Raw genomic sequence first — 15,682 nt, 5'->3', positions numbered from 1 at the left:
TATTCGCTGTTACATTGATTCCTATGGGAAACATTGTTTCATCTTCCGAACTTTTCGCCTTTCGAACCTCCTCCCGGAACCAATTAAGTTCGTAAGATGAGGTATTACTGTATTCTAAACTGAAACACATTTAATTGCAAATTATTTATTTATTTATTTATTTATTGGATTTATATGCCGCCCCTCTCCGGAGACTTTTCCACTTTTGCTATTGTTGATTCTTAATGTTGAAACAGAATGCTGAAATAACAGAATCTGATTATTTTTGCATTAAGCAAATTGCTTTGAAAGACTTTAACTTCTACACATATTTTGATCAGAATGTTAATAATATATTTGAAGTGTTAACTTTTAAGAAAAAATAAAAATCTGATAACAAATTGAAAACTCTTGCTTTGAATAGCAAAGAACAGGCTGAGCTTGACCAGCAAGATATGGAAGATGTTGAAGAAATAGAAGAGGAAGAATCTGGGGAGGATGCTAACAGTAAAGGTAATGACAGAAAAAAAAAATGAGATCATTAATTTTGTGACTACTGTAAATGCACATTTACATATGTAATATGAGGCCTAATAAAGCAAACACCTATTAGTGATGTGGGCTAACAACACTTTGGTAAATGGAATATTTGCCTTTTAGGTCACAGTCAAATACTTTCTAATAAAGGAAACACTCAAATAATACATCCTAGATCTGAATGAATGAAATATTCCCATTGAATACTTTGTTTTGCACAAAGTTGAATGTGTACAACAGCATGTGAAATTGATTGTCAATCAGCGTTGCTTCCTAAGTGGACAGTTTGATTTCACAGAAGTTTGCTTTACTTAGAGTTATATTTTGTTGTTTAAGTGTTCCCTTTATTTTTTTGAGCAGTGTATTTGTGAAAACCCTTTTATTAAGAGGCTTTCTATTGCAGCTTATAATGCTTAACTTCTAAATAAGCTGCTGTCGGCCTTATGAGGTAGACCAGACAGGAAGTATGATTAGATGAGCTAATTTTGTTTTGTTATTTTAACAACAACTTGCAAGTCTGGAAGTTCTCTCCCCTGTCTCCTTTACTGGCCAGCTCATATCTAATAATTCTCTTGGCTGTATCTCTTGCCTGTCTCCCAAGGTGATTTCCACATAACATTAGACCTCCACTGAATAGAATAGACCTTATTTTAGTGACAATTTACACAAGATTTCAATCTTCATAATGAACACACACTAAATTTAAATGCAAAATTTTTCATAAATATATAGTATTTTGTAGACTTAGTATGTTTTCCTTGACAAAATAAAAGAAGCACGTTTAAAAGCAAAATCTATTGAAGGTAGGAAGTGGGTGGAAACATGTTTCCCAGATTTCTTATTGAAATATAGAAGATGACAACAACATTTTGAAAGTACAGTATACTCTGCAGGACAAAAGTAATAAGGATCAGATTTCTATTTTGCAACAGGTCATTGAGAAATTTATGAATGTGGAATTGAAGTTTTATTGTATGGATGTTGGTTCAGACATAGTATACAACAATGGCACGTTGAATTGTAGAATACTTTCTACAGATACAGTGATACCTCGTCTTATGAACTTAATTGGTTCCAGGACGAGGTTTGTAAGGTGAAAAGTTGTAAGACGGAACAGTGTTTCCCAATGGAAAAGCGATTAATGCGTGCAAGCCCAAAACTCACCCCTTTTGCCAGCCGAAGCGCCCGTTTCTGCGCTGCTGGGATTCCCCTGAGGCTCCCCTCCATGGGAAACCCCACCTCAGGACTTCCATGTTTTTGTGATGATGCAGGGGAATCCGAGCACTGCAAAAACGGGTGCTTTGCTGGCAGCGGAAGTCCGGAGGTGGGGTTTCCCAGCGAGGGGAGCCTCAGCGAAATTGCAGCATCGCAAAAAACCCGGAAGTCCTCGAAACCCCACCTCCGGACTTCCGTGGTTTTGTGATGCTGCGATTTTGCTGAGGCTTCCCTCTCTGGGAAACCCCACCTCTGGACTTCCGTTGCCAGTGAAGCGCCCATTTTTGCGCTGCTGGGATTTCCCTGCAGCATCGCAAAAACACGGAAGTCCGGAGGTGGTGTTTCCCATGGAGGGGAGCCTCAGGGAAATCCCAGAAGCGCAAAAATGGGCACTTCGCTGGCAACAGAAGTCCAGAGGCGGGGCATCCCAGTGGTGGCAGCTTCGGTTTGTAAGGTGAAAATAGTTTGGAAGAAGAGGCAAAAAAATCTTAAACCCCAGGTTTGTATCTCGAAAAGTTTGTATGACAAGGGGTTGACAAGGTATCATTGTACGTAGGTCGAGTTGCTGTAAGAATGTTTATGGAAGAAATGAAGTATGTATGCGAATAAATGGAGAGCTTAGCAAATTAACAATAGAAGGAGTAAGAAAATAATAATAATAATAATAATAATAATAATAATAATAATAATAATAATAATAATAATATAATAATAATGCCGCCCCTTTCCGAGGAAAAGAAAATGTAATGCTCCCTTTATGTATTTATGTACAAATATATAAGGAAGGCTAGTGGAATTGGTAGAGGATGTGAATTTGTAAGCATTTATTTGTAGATAAAGCACTATTGTTGGCAGAGGATCTAAATACTTGTAGCAAATATTAAGTTGCGTGATACAGCAAAGAATATAGTTGTATAAATATAACATATTAAAGACTGTAGTCTTTGGTGTTCAACAGAGAAATGGACTAAATAATTCCAAGTTATATAAAAATGTCGACATTTTTGTTATGCTTTTGAAAAGTTGAAAAATGTATAGATGTATTGGTAAAGTACAGTACATAGTTAAGCATGGAAGATGAATGGAGAAATTTCAGTTTGTGCAAATGAAAGGTTTTGGATTGCTAAATTTATCAAAAGAAGCAAAAATGGTTACACGAGGTCTTACTTCTGCCTACCTTCTTTTAGAAAGAAGTGAGCATACTAGTAAAATATAAAAACAAGGTGATGAGGTGAGAATTTCTTAGTTTTTAAAGAAATGTCTATATTAGAAAGGAAAATTAAATCTAATAATGAATGCATTATAATACCGACATGGTATTCCTCTCTGAGCAATTGAGTAATGGTCTGAGACTAAGGGACTTAGAAGTGTTGCCTTTGTCATGGTCGGAACATTTTCTACTACGGCTTGACTTCCTGACTCCAATCCTTCCCCCCAGGGAGGTGGAACCGATTAGGTTGTTCTGCCCCAGATGCCTGATGGACCCAGAGGGCTTTCAGAAGGCGCTTGGGGTTATTCCAGATGCACTAGTCCACAGTTCGGCAGAGTCTCTTGCTGAGGCCTGGAACAAGGCTGCAGCGGAGGCTCTCAACCGGATTGCGCCATTGCGACCTCTCCGCGGCACTAGATCCCGTAGAGCTCCATGGTTCAACGAGGAGCTCTGGGCGTTGAAACGCCAGAAGAGACATCTGGAGAAGCGATGGAGGAAGAGTAAGTCTGAATCCGATCGAACACTTGTAAGAGCTCACATTAAGACTTAAAAAGTGGCGCTCAAGGCGGCAAGATGCGCGTATCATGCCGCCTTGATTGCATCAGTGGAATCCCGCCCGGCCGCTCTGTTTAGGGTGACCCGCTCCCTTCTTAACCAGGGGGGAGTTGGGGAGCCCTTGCAGAGTAGTGCCGAGGACTTTAACACGTTTTTCCCTGATAAAATCGCTCGGATCTGAGCCGACCTCGATTCCAATTGGATAACAGAGTCAACTGACAACGAGTCAGTTGAGGTGACTGGGGTCCGTACTTGTCCATCTGTCTGGGAAGACTTTGATCTGGTGACACCTGATGAAGTGGACAAGGCCATTGGATCTGTGAGTTCCGCCACCTGTTTGCTGGATCCGTGTCCCTCCTGGTTGGTCTAGGCCAGCAGGGAGGTGACACGGAGCAGGGTCCAGGAGATTGTCAATGCTTCTTTGGGGAGGGGCTCCTTTCTGGATCCCTACAAGGAGGCACTTGTGCGCCCCCTCCTCAAGAAGCCTTCCCTGAACCCAGCCATTCTCAACAACTATCGTCCAGTCTCCAATCTTCCCTTTATGGCGAAGGTTGTTGAGAAGGTGGTGGCACCCCAACTCCAGCGGTCCTTGGAAGAAGCCGATTATCTAGGCCCTCGGCAGTCAGGATTTAGGCCCGGCTACAGCACGGAAACTGCTTTGGTCATGTTGGTGGATGATCTCTGGTGGGCCTGGGACAGGGGTTTATCCTCTGTCTTGGTGCTTCTTGACCTCTCAGCGGCTTTCGATACCATCGACCATGGTATCCTTCTGCGCCGGCTGGAGGGATTGGGAATGGGAGGCACTGTTCTTCAGTGGTTCTCCTCCTACCTCTCTGGTCGGCCGCAGTCGGTGTTAGTGGGGTGTCAGAGGTCGACCTCGAGGGGTGCCTCGGGTCAGTCCTCCCCCCCCCTGCTATTTAATATCTACATGAAACCGCTGGGTAAAATCATCCAAGGGCATGGGATGAGGTATCATCAGTACGCAGATGATACCCAGCTTTACATCTCCACCACATGTCCAGTCAGTGAAGCAGTGGAAGTGATGTGCCGGTGCCTGGAGGCTTTTGGGGTCTGAATGGGTGTCAACAGACTCAAACTGATAACACGGAGTGGCTGTGGGTTTTGCCTCCCAAGGACAATTCCATCTGTCTGTACATTACCCTGGGGGGGGGGGGAGAATCACTAACCCCCTCAGAGAGGGTCCGCAACTTGGGCGTCCTCCTCGATCCACAGCTCACATTAGAGAAACATCTTTCAGCTGTGGCGAGGGGGGCGTTTGCCCAGGTTCGCCTGGTGCACCAGTTGCGGCCCTATTTGGACCGGGAGTCACTGCTCACAGTCACTCATGCCCTCATCACCTCGAGGCTCGACTACTATAACACTCTCTACATGGGGCTACCTCTGAAAAGTGTTCGGAACCTCCAGATCGTGCAGAATGCACCTGCGAGAGCAATCATGGGCTTCCCTAAGTATGCCCATGTTACACCAACACTCCGCAGTCTGCATTGGTTGCCGATCAGTTTCCGGTCACAATTCAAAGTGTTGGTAATGACCTATAAAGCCCTTCATGGCACCGGACCAGAATATCTCCGGGACCGCCTTCTGCCGCACGAATCCCAGCGACCAGTTAGGTCCCACAGAGTTGGCCTTCTCCGGAACCCGTCGACTAAACAATGTCGTTTGGCAGGACCCAGGGGAAGAACCTTCTCTGTGGCAGCCCCGACCCTCTGGAACCAACTCCCCCAGAGATCAGAATTGCTCCCACCCTCCCCTCGCCTTTCGTAAGCTTCTTAAAACCCACCTCTTTCATCAGGCATGGGGGAATTGAGATATTCCCTTCCCCCTAGGCCTATACAATTTATGCATGGTATGTTTGTGTGTATGTTCAGTTTTTTAAATAAGGGTCTTTTAATTATTTTAAATGTTTTAAATATTAGATTTGTTATATGTTGTTTCATTATTGTTGTTAGCCGCCCCGAGTCTACGGAGAGGGGCGGCATACAAATCTAATAAATAAATAAATAATAAATAAAATAAATAAATATGAATATTGGTTGTATTTTAAAATGTGTGACCAATACAAAAATAGGTTGAAGTGTTTGGGTCCTATAATGAGAATGTAAGTACTAAATGATGAAGCAAATAGATGGACAAATGGTTAGATAGAGAAGAAGAGAAAACTCTTGTGGTTGGATAGAATTTATGACATAAAGCAAGCTGAGAAAAGTTAATGGATGAAGAAGCATTTAGAAGTGGTAGAAGCAGGAATGCTTTTATAAAGACAGAATGAGAAGTATAATGAATAGTGAGTATAAATGAATTCTAACAATGTTTTCTTGACTTTAACCTCATGCCCTAATTGATTTTTGTTAGCACTTTTTCTACTTTATATCAGAGTTCCTCAACCTTTTTGGGTTGGTAGCTGGGAGCGGGGAGAAGAGGTGATGGTTTTGCGAGCACTTCTTGCTCGTGCGAGTGAGGCCGCGAGAGCTCACGAGTGGCACACCAGTCAGCCATTCATGTGGCCCAATTGCGAATAGGCCGCAGCCCAGTAATAGGCTCTGGCCCACAGGTTGGGGATACCTGATTTATATACACTGAAGAAGAAATATTGTAATAATAATTATACTTGTATATTTTTTCAACTACCTTGCAAAGCTTAATACAAGTAATTTATTTTGCTGTTATTGACTAGCAATGAATATAGCTGTTATATCTTATCCAATTGACTTAACAGTGGGCACATAAAGAGGGGACAATAATTTATATTGTGTTATTTATTAAAACAAATAAAGGTAACAGTATTTTATAGTAGAGTTTTTAAAAATTCATTTTTATTTTGTTCAGCACGTCAACTAACTGTACAAATGATGCAGAATCCTCAGATTCTTGCAGCCCTCCAGGAAAGACTTGATGGCTTGGTTGGAACACCTACAGGATATATAGAAAGGTATATTACAGTCTATGATTTTACCATCTTATTGCTTGATCAGTTAATATTTTTGTGTGATACCGCATAATCATTTGGCAAAATAATGAAAGGAATGTGTCTTATATGTGTAGTTAAATTATGCAACTGACAAGTAGTAGTTACAACAAACATTGAAACTAGAATTAGTATTAGTTAAGGAAAACATTTGTTAAGTTGGTCACACACAATTTAATAATCTTTTTTGTCATGGTTGTTAAGCAAATCTCTGCAGTTATATGATTCATGTGGTCTTTAAGAGAATCTGGCTTTTTCTTTGACTTTACTGACAATTACATGATCCCAGAACTTCTACAACTACTTAAATAAATATTGGATGTCAAGCAACCAAATCTTGATCCCATAACCGTGGGGACACTTGGTTGAGGACTGGTTATAAGTCATATTTTTCAGTGCCATTATAACTTTGAACAGTAAATGAATGATTGTAGATTGAGGACTACCTGCAATCTGTTACAGAGAAGCTTTCATAATTGATGGTTTAGAAAGAATAGTCTGCAGTCCTATTCAAGCTTTCTTGGAAATAAGTATTTAACTTAGTGAGAATTTTTACTTATCTAGTTATTATTAGGATTCCACTAATGCTGAGAAGAAAAATATATGGTTTTCTTTATGAAAGATAATGGGGAGCATATAGAAATAAGACAATTATAAGTTTGTACAATCTGTAATTAAATACATTAAAATTACATGACTGCTTTCTGTTTTCCTTGACTTTTGTAGAACATAATGCTTTATTTGAAATTTTTATTCTGCTCTGCTGTTTCTGTAGCTTTACTTGAAATAGAAAAATGTTATTCATTTTGGTAATCTGAATATATATGATAGTATGAGAAGTAGTATCAGTGTTTCTCAAAATGCAGACATTCCATAATAAGAAATGGATGTAATTTTTGTATTGTCCAGATCCATATTCTGCTTATATTACAGTCAGTGCAGTAATATTATTAGGCAGTACAAGTATAAATAATGCATAGCACATCTTTATTTATCAGGTGACACATTTTCTTCAGGATTGAGTATTGAGAACAGAGTACTTCTAGGCTTTCTGGCTCTTCCTTATTTTATCCCTTCTTTCTTTACTCTTAACTCCAAAATCTTAAAAGTGCTAAGTGATAATAAAACATTTCCCCAAACCTTGATTAATTCTTACATCACCAAGTTGTCTCTTCTTTACTCTCTTTTCACCATCTGTTGCCATTTTGTAATGTTAATCAACTGGGCAGATGTGCTATTTTAAGATATGCAAGGCTAATATATTAATATAATAGTAAGGAAGATATAGTTGTGGAACTGCTTATCAGAATTAAAGGTGATTGAGCAGCACTAAGGTATGATCCTGTTGATCAGAGTGAGGAAGTTCTAGACTTGTTCTGATTCAGGTTGTTTAGGGCTACTCCTATTATTTATTATGCTGGACAATTTACTCATAAAAACCGTAAAAGGGGTCTTCTAGATGTTCCCTTCCCTCAGATAAATCAGCCTCAGATAAAGTTGTTCTGGAAATTTTTCTCAAGTGTGACAATTATGTAATCATGTAAAACTGTTATACTACACTTGACCTTATCTGAGAGGCCTAGAAGCAATGTTTGGAAAGATTGGACTAAGACATCTAAGCTAAAATAGACTGTTTTAGGTTGTTTATGTTGAAATACATCTTTTCTCCATCTTTCCCCCCCTTTCTTCAAATAGTCCTTTTTAAAAAAAGATTCTTTATCTCAACTTCTTTTTCATATGCAGCATAGGGCAGACGTATCAATATTCTTTCCTGCTTCTTTTTGCCAACAACAATTTGAGCCAGCCATTCTCTCTCAGCCCAGTTCATCTCATAGAAATCATAGCATGAAAACCTAGCATGAGAAATAGTTGAGGTGGGATGACAAAATATAGAATCAACAGAAATAATATGTCTTCCTCCAATTGTTTCCTATTGTCACGGAATCTGAAGTTGTTTATCTGAACACATCAATTTGTGCATGACATACTTTGATCTTTACATATTACTTTGCTAGCCATAATTGATCTCAGATGGGCTGTGATCTTTCTTTCTTTCTTCCTTCCTTTCTCACAGTATATTTAAATTACTTCTGCTAATCTGAAAAGTCCTTGACCCAAGATCAGTAAGTTCTTTCTGGGTTTAATGATGCTGCGTTCAATGAAATACTATACTTTTTGAGAAGTTACAGAAACTTGCTTTTTATTACAAGTAACTCAATACTAAACATTATGTGGTTTGTCAGCTATGCCAGTTTGAAAATGGTTAAATTAACAAAAATAATACATACAACAGCATTTAATATTTTATTTTGCATGTTCACTTCACATTAAAATATTTTGAAAGTATATTTTGCATGTGTTAACTGAACAGTTCTGATGTAATTGTTTACATGTAGCAGATACATTTCTTAACAGAATCAATTCAAGCAAAGCATTATTTCTCTCCTTCAAAGATGCCAGCCTTAGAACCACCTATTAAAATATTTATAAAATTGCAGACATAGCTTTTCTAAAGAAATACTTCCATTCTCTTAAGATCTTATTATTTTTACTTGTTTTACTTACCACCTTCATCTTATGTCTCTGTCTAATTTTCATTAAAGATAGCACTTGACCATGATACCTTTTTGCTGTATTTATCACATTAAAAGCCTTTTATTTTGTTAATGCAACTTTATTACTTGGCTCCCTTTTTCTTCTGAATAGCAGGTAGGAGTGTAATTAGCTGGTTCACTTAGGACTAAATAGAAAATATTGCAGGATTCTTTCTGTTGAAAGCTGATTTATATAAAACATTGCATGTTGAGTGTTATTTGATTCATTTCCTTAAGGGGCTTATAACAAATGATTCTGCGATAGTTTGGGAGTGGGCTATTCTGCATTATGATCTTTGATGGGACCTGTAGGTTTTTTGTAATCCTGTTTATAACTTAAATACTATAGATTCCTACTTTTACAGGAAGGAATGCAAATTTGGTAGCCTCTTTTTATAAATTATTGCCCAAATTTTGGTGGACATTCTATTGAGAAATTGGGATTTAAATATCTTCTTAGACAAAAAAACAAAAAAAAACCCAGAGTCTGCTGAGATGTCTTAAATTTCTCTGTTCTCATTATTGAAATTGGCAGATTTTTATCTTACTGCATATATTCATTAGGATAGGCATGTTTGAGCATGAAGAACAGTATCCCTAATTTTGTGAAAGTATCAGAATGTTTAAGCCCATTTTAAACTATTGATTAATTGAATATTAAAAAAAATCTGAATAGAATATATTCTTGGAACTACAGTGATCCCCCGGTTATTGCGTCCCCGACCATTGCGAACGGGCTACATCGCGATTTTTCAACCCGGAAGTAAAAACACCATCTGCGCATGTGCGCCCTTTTTTCCTATGGCCACGCATGCGTAGATGGTGTTCCCCGCCGGGCAGATCAGCTGCTGGGCGGCTTCCCTGGGTCTTTCCCCTCTTGCTGGCGGGAGGGCGAGAAGCCCCCCCAGCACCCGCTCGCCCTCCGTTCGCCCGCCCTTCGCCCGGCCACCCACCATTTGCTCGCTGCTTGCCCGGCCACCCGGGTTCGTTTGGCTTTGGGACTCAGTTGGGAAGCGGCATGGGTGTTTTAAAAGGTCTCCGCCGGCATGGGGAGCTTCTTAGCACCCCCCCAAACCCGGGTTGGGGGTTGGGGGTGGTGGTAGGAAGCCCCCCAAGCCGGCGGAGACCTTTTAAAACACCCGTGCCGCTTCCAAGCTGAGTCCTCAAGCCAAGCGCAGAAGTTAGCCTTGAATCCCTTTGAATCCCGCCGCTTCTGCTGGATACGGGCGATGGGCGGGGCGAGCTGCCACAGCCCCTGGCTTCCGCGCCGCTCGTCCCACCCACCGCCCGTATCCAGCAGAAGCTGCTGGATTCAAAGTGCTGGGGTGGGAGGCTGTCGGGACACCCCCCACCCCAGCACTTTGAATCCCGCCGCTTCTGCTGGATACGGGCGATGGGGGGCGAGCTGCCACAGCCCCTGGCTTCCGCGCCGCTCGTCCCACCCACCGCCCGTATCCAGCAGAAGCTGCTGGATTCAAAGTGCTGGGGTGGGGGGCTGTCGGGACAAGCCGCGGACAAAGGCCGAGGCGAGGCTGAGCAGGAGGAGAAGCCAACCAGCGAGGCGGTGGGCTGGGAGCCGCAGGCGAAAGGAGCTCGGGCATCGGAGCGCGGCGCCAGGCATTCTCCGGACCCCGCCCGCTCAGCCCCGCAGCGGCCCTTTCCCTCTCCAGGCTGCGGGCGGGGTCCAGAGAACAATGCCCGAGCTCCTTTCGCCTGCGGCTCCCAGCCCACTGCCTGTCTCCTGCTGCCCGGTTTAGCCAGGACACGAGCGGCGAAGTGACTTGGAGGAATGGGAAGTCCAAACCGGCCGGTTTCAGCTTCACATTCCTCCAAGTCATTTCGCCGCTCGTGTCCTGGCTAAACCGGGCAGCAGGAGACAGGCTTTGAGTTTTTGGCTGCGGGGGGAGAAGTAGGACTTTCCTAACTCCCTCGCCCCGCAGCCAAAACTCAAAGCCTGTCTCCTGCTGCCCGGTTTAGCCAGGACACGAGCGGCGAAATGACTTGGAGGAATGTGAAGCTGAAACCGTCCGGTTTCAGCTTCACATTCCTCCAAGTCATTTCGCCGCTCGTGTCCTGGCTAAACCGGGCAACAGGAGACAGGCTTTGAGTTTTTGGCTGCGGGGGGAGAAGTAGGACTTTCCTAACTCCCTCGCCCCGCAGCCAAAACTCAAAGCCTGTCTCCTGTTGCCCGGTTTTCAGCTTCACATTCCTCCAAGTCATTTCGCCGCTCGTGTCCTGGCTAAACCGGGCAGCAGGAGACAGGCTTTGAGTTTTTGGCTGCGGGGGGAGAAGTAGGACTTTCCTAACTCCCTCGCCCCGCAGCCAAAACTCAAAGCCTGTCTCCTGCTGCCCGGTTTAGCCAGGACACGAGCGGCGAAGTGACTTGGAGGAATGGGAAGTCCAAATCGGCCGGTTTCAGCTTCACATTCCTCCAAGTCATTTCGCACCCCCAACCCAACCCGGGTTTGGGGGGGTGCTAGCGAGCCCCCCATGTCGGCGGGGACGTTTTAAAACACCCGCCCGGCTTTCCAATGAGTCCCGAAGACAAACGTCAAACTTCCGCGTTTGTCTTCGGGACTCATTGGAAAGCCGCGCGGGTGTTTTAAAACGTCCCCGCCGACATGGGGGGCTCGCTAGCACCCCCCAAACCTGGGTTGGGGGTTCGGGGGGGTGTTAGCGAGCCCCCCATATCGGCGGCGATGTTTTAAAACAGCCCCGCCGCCCACAATCTTCGGCTCCTCGCTAGCGCTGCGGAAGTTAAAAACACCATCTGCACATGCGCAGATGGTGTTTTTACTTCCGCAGCGCTACTTCGCGAAAACCCGCTCGTTGCGGGGGGTCCTGGAACGGAACCCTCGCAACGAGCGGGGGATCACTGTATTTCTTCCAGTTTGATCCAGCTTGTGCAATATGTAAACAACATAGAAATTCAATTGTTTCATAAAAATGCTTCTTAATTTAAAAGTTTATGTTTTACTAACATAAATATATTTAATATGGGATATTAGTACAGTAGTCCCTCACCTATCGCTGGTGTTACGTTCCAGACCTGGCCGCGATAGGTGAAATCCGCGATGGGGAATTTATCGACTGAGAGTACTTATTTAAGTATTTATATTGTAATTGTTTGGTATGTTTTCATTGTTTTAAGTGTTTATAAACCCTTCCCACACAGTATTTATTTTAGATACAGTATTTAAATACAGTATTTACAATTTTAGATATATTTTTTTTTTTTGAAAAACCTGCCGATCGAGTTTGGCGGGCTGTTTAAATCTGCCGGTCGGCTTCCTCAGAAACCCGCGATGAAGTGAAGCCGCAGTAGGTGAAGCGCGGTATAGCGAGGGACTACTGTATATATTTGGTAAAAATAAACAAATTGTATGTTATGTAATAAATATGAAAACAAATTTGGTATACTCTTTTTTTCCTTTTCTAGTTAAATCATTTTGTGACACACCCACTGGCAAAGATGCCCCTACTTTTTGAGATTATGATTCATTGGTGAAAAATACTGTAGCTCCAAAGCCATAAATAATATATTATAGATGGCTAAGGGAAAAATATTACTTGGGACATGGATTTAGAACAAAAAATTAAAAAGGATCAGAAATATAAATAAACAGTTACAGGAAGAAATTTTCATCAGTGACTTACAAATCAATGCCTATTAGTTTGCTTCTTGCATTAGTTACTGAGTACAGGAGCATGGGTCCATGAACTAAGTTTTGTTACCAGTTTGCATGTTTAAAATTGCTCCATGAACATCATACAAACTACAGAGATGACCACAATTGAGCCCAAAATCTCCATTGTTAAGCAAGACAGTTAAATGAGTTTTCCTCCATTTGCTCCATCTTAAATCTTTTTGTCACTGTTGTTAAGTGACTAATTGCAATTGTTAAGTGAAATTTGGCTTCCACTTTGACTTTGCTTGTCAGAAGATCACAAAAAGTGATCCTGAGACATTGCAACTGTCATAAATGCATGCCAAGTATCCAATCGTTGATCATGGAATCATGAGGATGCTGCAAGGATCATAACACTGAAAATCGGTCATCAGTCACTTTTTTCACTTCAAGTGATCATTAAATGAACAGTTGTAGGTGGAGGACTATCTACTCTTTTCTCTTTTAAATACTTTTTAAGAATAAAACATATTCTTCCGGTTTTTCCTAATGTCTGTATGTTACATTTCTATTTGAACCTATGATTTTTTTTTGACAGCGAGCATTATATTTTAAAATGTTATCCACTACAAACCTTAACTATCCGAGTTTTCCTGTTTGTGGATTTTAAGAGAAGTAATCCTGGAAATTACATTGTAAAGTAGAGGAAAGTATAATTATTACCTAATAATGGAAAAGTAGAGGAAAATATAGCTTTCAAGCTATGTAATCATTAAATGTAAGCATTAAAAAAATATTTTAACTGATTATAGGATTAGTAATGTTAATCACAAAAAGCACTTCTGTAGCATTAACATAGCATCCTATCTAGTGCTGATAATGTTTTGTACTAAAGTATATTAGGTAATGTCAATTCTCCCTATAGCATCCAGGCTTGGGATATTTCCGCCTGCTCTCTGATTGGACTGAGACTGTCAAAACTGTTCAGGTCATGCCCTGTTGCTATGCTTGACAGCTTTTTCACTCAGTTGCTGAGCGAGGACAGTAATGCTTTAGGTTTCTCCTGTAGAAATTGACTGGAAGATATAAAACCTGTGCAGCTTTAAATTTCTTTGAACTATATTATAGTCTACAGATTATGAACTATAATTGGAGTTTTATTTAGAGGCTATATTTAATGTATGCATTAAATAAATAGTTTTAACTAATTATAAAATTAGTAATGTTAATCACAAAAGCACTTCTATAGTATTAACATACATCCTATCTAGTGCTGATAATCTTTTATGATAAGGTTTATTAATGTCAATTTTACCTACAACTTTTAAAATTTAAATGTGAATTATTTTTTCTAGAGATAAAACTTTTGAATTTGTCACTTTGTTTCAAATTTACTCTAGGCAGTGAAATAATAAGTGGGACAAAACAATAATGTGTTAATAGAATAGTAAAATTAAGTTATATTTAATAAAACTATGTAATGATAATAGATAATTGTTTAATCTCAATTTTCAAGTCCTATCATGCGTAAAATGAAGCTAAATTTCTAACATTTTTCTGAAATTGTGCTAAACAATGGTATGTCATTATAATATTTTTGTTTAATGTTAATAGTTCTGGTTTTGCATGTGCTAGAAATACATTTCAACCAACATTTATTGACATTTTTATTTTTAAATGAATTATTGTAATCATACAATATACTTCTACTCTCCACAGCTTGCCTAAAGTAGTTAAGAGAAGAGTAAATGCACTCAAGAATCTTCAAGTTAAATGTGCACAGATAGAAGCAAAATTTTATGAAGAAGTTCATGAACTGGAAAGAAAATATGCTACCCTTTATCAGCCCTTATTTGACAAGGTAATCTGTATGCCTTTACTTCCAAAAAGAATTGTGCTTTACCACCTTATAAAAGGTACAGTGATCCCTCGAGTTTCGCGATCTCGATTATCGCGAAACGCTATACCACGGTTTTTCAAAAAATATTAATTAAAAAATACTCCACGGTTTTTTTGCTATACCACGGTTTTTCCCACCCGATTACGTCATACGTCATCACCAAGAGTCACTTCTCTGTCTCTTTTTCTTTCCTGTCATTCTCTGCTTCAATCATTTTCTCATTTCTCTTTTTTTCTCCCCTTTTTTCTATCATTTCTCTCTTCCTTCCACTCTTCTCTCTCTCTTTCTTCCTCTCTCACTGCCTTCCTTCCTTTCTCATTTTTCTTTCTCTCTCTCTTTCTCTATCTTGCTTTTTCCTCTCTCACACTCTCTTCCTCCCTCTCTCATCTCTTTCTTTCCTTCTCTCTCTTTCTCTATCTCTCCCCCTCTTGCTCTCGAGTGGCAAACGGCGGGCGGGCGAACAAGCGAGTGGCAAACGGCGGCCGGGCGAGCGAGCGACCGGGCGGGTGAACGGGCGAGCGGCGAGCGAGCAGCCGTGCGAGCGAGCGGCGAACGGCGGGCGGGCGGGTGCTGGGGGGGGGGCGGGGGCAGCCGGCATTCAAAGCAATCTGTCGGCTTCCGCACTCTCGTCTCTCCCCGCCTCCACCATCTGCGCATGCGCGGCCATGGAAAAAAAGGCGCGCATGCGCAGATGGTGTTTTTACTTCCGCACCACTATACTGCGGAAAATCGATTATCGCGAGAGGTCTTGGAACGTAACCCTCGCGATAATCGAGGGATCACTGTATTGAGTTATATTAACATGCTAAACTGAAAGAAAATTGGTTTGATCTTCCAGAGAAGTGAAATAATCAATGCTGTTTATGAACCTACTGAAGAAGAATGTGAGTGGAAAACAGATGCGGAAGAAGAAATTTCAGTGAGTACTTGTATGTTATTTGAAGTAGACTTTTAAAGGACAGTCCTGCCTTATTTCATAGGGCTGCTAATAGGAAGGTAGTCTGAAGCCTTTTTGTGTTTGCATTATGAAGCAGAAGGGATGGAAGAAGGGATTTTTGTTTCTATTGATACTCATTC

General features: G+C 41.2%; 1 protein-coding gene across 7 annotated transcripts in view; it reads left to right on the top strand.

Annotated features, from left to right (window-relative positions):
• Positions 1-15,682, top strand: part of NAP1L1 (nucleosome assembly protein 1 like 1) — a 69,691-nt gene that overhangs the window by 24,001 nt on the left and 30,008 nt on the right. For all 7 annotated transcript variants that reach the window (XM_070755743.1, XM_070755741.1, XM_070755746.1 and 4 more), the window contains exons 3-6: positions 404-492; positions 6,344-6,446; positions 14,425-14,566; positions 15,444-15,524. In XM_070755743.1, the coding sequence (XP_070611844.1) occupies positions 404-492; positions 6,344-6,446; positions 14,425-14,566; positions 15,444-15,524 (415 nt within the window). The remainder of the gene's footprint in view (positions 1-403; positions 493-6,343; positions 6,447-14,424; positions 14,567-15,443; positions 15,525-15,682) is intronic.

Source organism: Erythrolamprus reginae, chromosome 6, assembly GCF_031021105.1.
Source record: "Erythrolamprus reginae isolate rEryReg1 chromosome 6, rEryReg1.hap1, whole genome shotgun sequence".
NCBI classification, from domain to species: Eukaryota; Metazoa; Chordata; class Lepidosauria; order Squamata; family Dipsadidae; genus Erythrolamprus; species Erythrolamprus reginae.
Note: the sequence above shows the minus strand (reverse complement) of the source record. Positions and strands in the feature narration are given on the sequence as shown.